General features: G+C 40.1%; 1 protein-coding gene across 1 annotated transcript; it reads left to right on the forward strand.

Annotated features, from left to right (window-relative positions):
• Positions 1–370: 370 nt before the first annotated feature.
• On the forward strand, positions 371–7,891 carry LOC109938650 (long-chain fatty acid transport protein 6-like; the record flags this gene model as incomplete). Its single annotated transcript, XM_048593819.1, has 3 exons — positions 371–580; positions 6,140–6,298; positions 7,731–7,891. Coding segments are annotated over 3 exons (506 nt in total), but the record flags the coding sequence as incomplete, so codon positions are not given.
• Positions 7,892–8,818: the final 927 nt, after the last annotated feature.

Below are 8,818 nucleotides of genomic sequence, written 5' to 3' on the forward strand. Positions count from 1 at the left end.
GCACTGCAGTGATTCCTGATGGCAGCTCACCACCACCTTCTCAAGGGTAATTGGAGACCAGTAATAAAGCTGACCTTTGTAGCATCTCACAGAAGGTGAAATACCCTCAGAAGTGTGTCAGACTAACAGTAGGAACAGGAATATTGCTGTATTGTTATCGAAAAGACTGGGACTATTTCCATTACTCTGTCAAAGAATGGCACTTTTTTAATGGGTAGAATTCTTTCCTCCTCTATTGTACTTGCCTGTAACTCTAAACTTTATGTCAATATACAATTATTATTTTGTAAGTAAATATTATGCTTTAGAAACTGCTTATGTGATATTCAATTTTCATATTTATAAACTTATGGTTTTTTTGAACTTGCAGATCTAGTTGATGTTGTGAGGGACATTCTGACCAATATCCAGGAGAATAACATATCTGTCTGGGTTATGGGGAAAACTTGTACTCTCAATGGAGTGAATACTCTCGCAGATAAAGTGGAAGAAGCACCAGACAGTCCTGTGCCAGATACATGGAAATCGACAGTCAATCTGAAATCTACCTTTCTGTACATATTCACTTCAGGGACAACAGGTATTTAGGATTCTGGTTTGGATAATTTTTTGAAATTTGTTTTATTTGAAGACTGAAAAATGATGTGTTTTCTTCCTACATTACAGAACAATAGCTTGCGTTGATATAGTTGCTTTGGCTTTTAAAAAAGCCACCAAGGTATTTTTAAGAGAAGAAAACAATTTGTGAACACAGTTGAGGGAATAGACAGTAAGTCATGGATCGAGAAATGAGGAAAGGTGTCAAATGATTTGGTCAAAAGGCAAATTTTCTTAATCCTGGGTAATAAAGAAGAAAGTTGGAGAGGTGTACAGAGGGGTGTCGGGATTGTGATGGAACACTCTGCTACTGTCATTGTGGTGAGGGTTGATGGAGAGGTGTACTAAAGGTATCAATCAATAAGGCTGGAAGGAGTTTGCATCATCAGTGGGACAGGGCTGTGGAGGGATTTCAAAATGAAAACAAAGATGCTAAGTTTCGTTTGTCGGGGTCTGGGGATATTGTGTGTGAACAGTAGATTGCGTGAATGGGTATCACATGATCCTAAGAAAACATGACTTACTGCAGGTTGTGTGTATTCTTTGAGGGAGATTGCTACAAGAGAAGCATTTTGCATTTATATTGTGCCTTTATCATAGTCAATCTCTTCAACACAACACTTGACTACACCATGAAAATATTAATATTTATTATCGTTTCTATCTACTTTGTTTGCTCAAATATTCTTTCACAAAACACATTTCAGCTAAGAATAGCATGTAAAATACAATACAACATTCTAGGATTACAGTTTTTATTGTCAGTGTCATGTAGTTGACATTGTCTACATCAGGGCCAGAGAGATAACTCCCCCTTTAACCCTCCTGCTCACATGATTCAGGTGAACAGAATTGGTAAACTTAGTTCTAGTGTGATTAAACTGTTTTATGTAGGTTGAACAGAACAACTTGGTTTTATACTCTGCCACTTTTCATAAAGTTCATTAAAAGCTCAGCTCTCCAAGTGATGCTCATTACAGCAATGGCTTTGTCTGACACTTAAAAACAACTTGGTTCGTCATTATTATGCAACCAGCTCTGCTTCTTTGAATCTGGCTTTATTCAGTAAGACAGCAAAATCCAAAAGATTTGAAACTCAAATATATTCTAATAACAGTCCTATGTATACATGAGAATGAACATATTCTATTGGCACAGGACACCTCGTTTCATTTAAGCTTTAGAACTGCAAATCTCCCTAATCAGATGGTACCAACCCGTTCACCTCAATAATATGTTATGTCAATGTATACAACTTGTGTTTGTTAACAAAAGAATTACACTTTGCATTGAGTGATAAGTGAACTAACCATGCTTACAAATGCCCAACATTATGTATACAAAATAGGAGAGCAAAGTACAGATGTTGGAAATCTGAAACATAAGGAGAAAATGAAGGACATTCTCAACAGGTTGTGCAGCATTTGTTGAGAGACCAACAAATTTAAGTGTTATTTAATTGGAGGCAGTTCAGAGAAGGTTCATTCGGATGATCCCTGGTATGGAGGGATTGCCTTAGGAGCAAAGGCTAAACAGATTGGCCTTTGCAATTTAGATGAATGAGAGTTGATCTCTTTGAAGCATATAGGATTCTTAAGGGGCTTGACAGGGTAAATACTGAGAGGAAGTTTTCCTTCAGGGGAGCGTCTAGGACCAGAGGGCATAATCTCAGAATAAAGGGGTGCCAATGTAAGACTGAGATGAGGAGGAATTTCTTCTCTCAGTGGGTTGTGAGTTTTGGAAATCCTTGCCACAGAGAGCTGTGGAGGTAGACTCACCCCCCTTCCCCCACACTCTCCCTCACTCTCTCATTCTCTCTCACTCTCCCTCTTTCTCTCTCTCTGCTGCGCTCTCTCCCTCTCTCTCTCACTCCGCTCTCTCTCCCCGTCTCTCTCGCACCCACTCTTTCATTCTCTCACACACAACTGTTCTTCACATACTCTCTTTCAAACTCACCCTCTTTCACTGCTGTAACACTATTGTATTGTGAACATTGAAATGTTTATTGATGCCTAAGTGCTCCTGTACCTGAGGTAACAATACACACTGTGTTACATTTAATGCCCACTATTTCCTCCTGAGCATCTTAGCGGTTCCAGTTAGGGTTTTTCCTTATCCCATTCACTTGGCAGATCAGTACCATAAATACATTTGCTTCAAAGTAGGGATTATGTTTTTAATCTCTACATAGTGACAATAGGTGATCATGGAAAGCTTTCAAAGACATCATGATTGCTCCTGTGGTAGAAAATGAATTGACAGAATCACTTCATTTGATATCATTTGAGGAAGAGTTTGGCAGAGCTGCTTGTGTCAAGAGGGAGCAGGACAGTTGAGGTGAGGTCAGGTTGGGAAGGGCCACACACCAATGAAGAAGGGGGTCTGGAAGGGCCCAGCACAGGCCCACACATGGCATTGAGAGGGAGGAGTTGGGAAAGGCCGTTTGGTGTGAAGGCAAAGAATTAAGCACTTTGCCTTACCTTGCAAGCTGTCAGCCTTGAGCAAGGTATGAGGTAAAGGAGGCTGTAGTAGAACAGTCCTCATGTCAGTGCCAACATGCGGTAATGATATATGAAGGATCAGAGGATTCTGGTCTGTAGTACGTGGCCAGTGACCAGTGATCACTGTTGTGCAGAATAACTGAGATGGTGTATGTGATTGACCGCCTTGGACATTGACCTTCCTGATTGACAGGTTACTTGGTCAAAGAGCCTGAGCACTGATGGTCAGCTGCATCTACAGTCCCTCTCCCGGACTGGAACCATTCCATTGCTGTTGTGCAGTTTAAACTATTCGACATTCTATAGACATGAATATGCTAACTATGAGTTGTTAAAAGTGAGGACTAAAGCACACATCAGTGCAAGATCACTAGAATGTATTACAGCTAAATGCACACTAATGAATGAAATGTTTTGTTCTCATTAGGAATTTGAAGTCACAGATATTTTCTGGGGGAGATGGGAGTTGGAAATCCAACCATAAATGGAATGTGCCCTTTATAGACTTGTTAGGTGATTCCTGCAAGACACTGTTGAAGTCATAAGGAAAATAAAATTGCCAGATATAATGGTGAATTTATTTAACAGTTTAACAGTGGAATCCAATAACGCTGAAAACCATCAGTGGGCAGGCACCACATTGTAAACACCAGTTAAAACAAAGACCTGTTTAGCTGGTTTCTGTCTACTTTTTCAGAGTTTGTTTTGTGACAGCAGCAGATTTGTACGGTCATCTATTATCGCCATTGAGAGGAAGAATGAGGAAAGACAATGGGCTGGACTTATAACTTTCTGACCTACTGGTAGAGGAGTATCCAGAAAAGCGTATGGAAACCAGAGGTTTTAAAAGTGTGCCAATCAGCTGTTTTAAACCTAGTCACTGGATTAGCATCTGACTTCCCACTTTTCTGGTCAACTGGGAAGGACGGGACCCATATCAGTCTACTTCGGCTCAATTCTTTAAAGGGACCCTGCTAGAGTGAAACTTGAAGCATTCTGTGGGCATTTTGAATCATGGAATGTTTACAGAAGGAGGCCATTCAACACAGTGCATCTTTGCCAGCCCTCTGTAAAAGCAATTCACCCATTCACTATCCAGCTATTCCCCATAGCCCTGCACATTTTTCCTTTCCAGGTAATGACCAAATAGCCTTTTGAATGGTCTTGTTAACCCTGCCTCCATTGCAGAGTCAGGGAAGGAATCTATATGACCCTGAATGAAGATCTTTCTGTCAATGGAGACCAGCTGAATGAGACTGCATGCTCACCGTGTGATTACATTTTCCCTCATCCTGCCATTGTTCCTTTGCCAATTACCTTCAATCTGCCTCCTCTGGTTCTCAATCCTTTCACCGACTGGAACAGTTTCTATCTGTTCTTACCTTAATGAACTGAGATGGTGTGGCTACACAGCCTCAGAGGTACAATGCAAGCCTTGTCATGTGATAAATACCGCAAGGGCCTGCAAAAATAATTAAAGGCACTGTGCATTGAGAAGCTGACTGCACACAAAGGCATCGTTTTAAAGGAAACATTGGTTGTACACCTGATAAACACTGACACTAGTCAACTTGGAGGGCAACTGGTAAAGTTCTACAAGTATCACTGAGATCCCTGCAGGGAGCCAGAGGTGAAGAAGGCAAGGACAGAGGTGGTTCGCCACTGGTAGTGGGCGCCTACCTGTTCCATTTGGCAGGAGATAGTGAATGCCACCTTACAGGAAACTCTCAGCTGTCTGTGTTAAATCATCTCTGTGATGTTTCCCCTCTGCCTGTAAACCCTGCTCCCTAGTGATATCACTTCCTAGACCTGCAGTTCTTCAGAGGGACAGGTTGGTGAGCAGGAAGTTGCTGCTTCTGCTGTTCAGTTTGTGTTAATGTTGCTGTTCACCTTGTTTCTTACCTGAGCTCAATGGTCAAGTGGTATAGAAGGTCCCATACTAATCCAAACCTTGAAAGTGGGAAAAGCAGATAAAGAGAAGAATCTCCAAGAAATGACCTCGAACATATTGAGGAATCCTCTCTAAAGCAGTGAAAGCACACTAACAGAATAGCTCCTGTCAGCAAAAGCTTCTCAGCTAAGCAAGGAAATAGTTGTCCGATCTCTGCATTTAGAAGGCTTCTAGCTTGTCAGTTACTCAGCCCCATCCAATCCCACTGCCATTTCACCTTGTTTTTCCTGGTGAGTTCCAGGAAACCAAGGTGCGCACTATTAAATTCAAAATTCACTGTTAAAGAAGTGGATAATTCGCACTTTACATCATTGGAGAGCAGACACAGCTGTATCACAGCGATTTTCATGCACAGAAGATCACAGTCAAGTTAAAAGCAGAAAGTGGTACATTCCTGCCAACTTCCTGATGTCCAAAGCGATAACAGCTGTTAGAACCTGCCACTCACTCACAAACATTCCCATCCCAACCTGACGGGATACTCACCATTTTGCTGGATGAGTACAGCTCCACCAGTACTCAGGTATGCTGACACCTATCAGGACAAAGTATTCTGCTTGGTTAGTATCCTACCCACTCATTCACTCTCCTCACAACTGTGCAACATTGCTTCACTGTTTTCCATCTCCGAGAGGCACTGTAGCAACTTTTCAACACCTTCCAAACTTAAGACTTCTATCACTTGCAACAATAAGGACAACCACGTTCATATGCTCCGCCATATCAGATCACATGATCTAAAAATATATGTCTTCACCACTTGAACCTTTGTAGTTCACAAAGGTGGCTCAAGAACAACCCGTTTTAAAGCATCAAGACCTACCAGTGAATGAACAAAATTTCTTTTAATAATACTTGAGTAACCAGTACCAAATCTGAACAGATACAAGGTGGAAACAGATGGAAATTAAAGTCATGTGTGTTAACATTTGGACATGTTTGTGTTAAAGAAGTGCAGTATGTCATGTGTGTAGGCCTTGTCACAATTTAGCAATTTGAAGAGAGTTTTTCCTTAATTAATGTAATATTACCATAATTGTTAATTCTTTACTATTTGTGCCATGTGAAATCAAATCTTGGACATTTTCAGGGTTACCAAAGGCTGCTGTAATCACCCAGCTCCAATCCTTGAGGGCTAGTGCTGGCTTGTCGGTCTTTGGAGTCACTGAGGATGACATCATCTATGTTCCACTTCCTTTATATCATAGTGCAGCTTCTCTTTTGGGTATCTGTGGCTGCATTGAGCTCGGTAAGTTTGCTTCCAGACTCTTATTTACTGCCTGAAAAACATGCTGCCTCTTAACAACAAGTTACTTACTATTATTCTTTTGACTAGGTCATTTCACATAGGTTTATTTGGTGCTGTCGATAACATAAACATTTGGATCTAAGAATTTGGAGTCTAGTCCTAACCATTTTTGCTTATAATTTTGATTGATGTGCCAATATGTGAATAAATTGCAAATAACACAATACTTTGTAGACGGTGCCTGTCTATTCTAATGATTTGGATGAATATTAAAAACCCATAACATTACTGTAAGTTGGATCAAAAGTAAATCAGTTGCATAAGGATAAGTCAGTTATTTTAAAGTCATTTTATTTGTGGGGTCCCTGCAAATAGTGAATGTTGTCAAGGGATCTTAGGTCCTAACTTTTAAAGGATAGTTGTACAGAGGAAGGAAGCTCGCTAATCATCAGCATTTCAATGTTTGGTCTGCAGTCTCATTGACACCTAACCCAACAATGGCATGTTCTCAGTGGGATGGGGTGGATAACGATATGAAATTGAAGTGTTGGTTGGTTATGTTTTCTCTCTGATGATTTTTGGTCACGTAACCAAAGTAGAACTTACAGTATTCCTCAGACTGAGGTCTGTTAATCAAACATAGATGGAGATTAAAAATTATATCCATATGCCAATACACCTTACTTAATCCGTCCTGAATAATCATTAAATAACGCTACCTTGGATAAGGTACTAGACGTGAACTCCCACCCGTTGAACAAGGATTTAGCATTTTCAGAAGAGGAAGGGGGAGTAAGTTAGGGAGGGAAAAGAAAGAATAAGCAAACTATGATCCAAAATAAAGCCATGAATTCAAAGTAAAACCTCCAAACCTGAAAAGATAAAGGACTGGTAAACATTTTGGATTGGACACCTCATTCTTTGCATTGAATAGCATTGAATCTCAAACAAACACAAATTGCTGGGAAAACTCAGCAGATCTGGAAACATCTGTGGAGAGAAAGCAAAGTTAACATTTTGGTCCAATGGCCCTTCATCAGAATGGAGTTGCTGAACTTTTCCAGCAATTTCTGATTTCCAGCATCTGCAATTCTTTGGTATTTTTAACAATAAATCTCAACCTGAACTGTTCATCGGCCTTTTAATGTATTTTCAGTTTGGTGTGGGTCAATGCTGTATTGATTGCTACGCTTAACTAATGAGATCAGATGATCCCAAATATTAGCTTGAAAATAACACAGTTAAATTCTATGGCTACATCACTGTTTCACCCCATCCACGTGTATAGTGTGTGTTCTGCTGCTGATCCAAAATCCTTGTCTTACAATTGTAATTGTCATGGAAGCTCAAGATTAGTGACAGAATATGAATGGGGAACAGTTTTATAGATACTGTTCAAATGTTTGAAAGGTGCATTTTTGTGTCCATCTAGGTGCAACATTGGTGCTGAAGAAGAAATTCTCAGCTAGCCAGTTCTGGAATGACTGTCGAGAGTACAATGTTACAGTATTTCAATATATAGGAGAGCTCTGCCACTACCTGTGCAATCAGCCAAAGGTAACATTATAGAAAAGAGCCATGGTTTTAGCAAGTTTTCCAAACACTGTTTCAGTTGTGTTGTTAGCTGGTGTGGGAGGAAATTGAAGCATCTTTACTGACTTTGTCTTTCCTTTGCCAAAAAAAATCAGAACTTCTCTTTGACTTCTCACAAAAAAATTAATTTAACTCTGATTTCTTTCCAATGTCTTTATTCCTAGCAGCTGATGTTTCATTTGGTGACTATTTGCCACTTATGTTGATATTAAGAATGTTTTATATTTATTTAAAATGTCTGTTGTAAGTAGGTTGAGCTTACAGATCTGAGTTTTGAATGCTATTCGGGTTTTTAAAACATCATTTGACTTTTCTATTCTGATAAACAGTGCAATATGGAAGAATAAGATGCCTTAGACTGAAAGGTTTGAAGAGTGGCATTGATTGATGAAGTGTTTGAGAGAAGTTTAGGGTGCAATTTTATGTTGAGGGAAAAAGTAGGAATATCTTACAATGGAAAGATTCAAAATAAATTCAATGTACAGATGAACAGGTGCAATATTGTGAAATATAAGATTAAATATGGGATAGTGTTGAGTAGAATTTTCTTTTATTCTTTCATAGAATATGAATGTCATTGGCCGGGCCACAATCTGTTGCCCAAATTAATTGCCATGGAGAAGGTGGTAGTGAGGTGTTGTCCTGAACTGCAGAAATCCATCTGGTGCACACAATGCTGTGAGGAAGGGAGTTCCAGGTTCTTAATGCATCAACAGTAAAGGAACAGCAATGTAGCTCCAAGTTAGGATGGTGTGTGACGTGGAGGGTATCTTCCCCAGGGGATGATGTTCCAATCTGTCTGCTTCCTTTGCCCTTCTTGATGGCAGAGATAGCAGCCTTGGTGGGTGCTCTCCAAGGAGCCTTGGTAAGTTGCAGCAGGGCATCTTCCAGATGGTACATCCTGCTGCCGCTGTGGATCAGTGATGG

This window comes from Rhincodon typus, unplaced genomic scaffold (genome assembly GCF_021869965.1).
Source record: "Rhincodon typus isolate 14 unplaced genomic scaffold, sRhiTyp1.1 hic_rhity00004084, whole genome shotgun sequence".
Classification (NCBI taxonomy): domain Eukaryota; kingdom Metazoa; phylum Chordata; class Chondrichthyes; order Orectolobiformes; family Rhincodontidae; genus Rhincodon; species Rhincodon typus.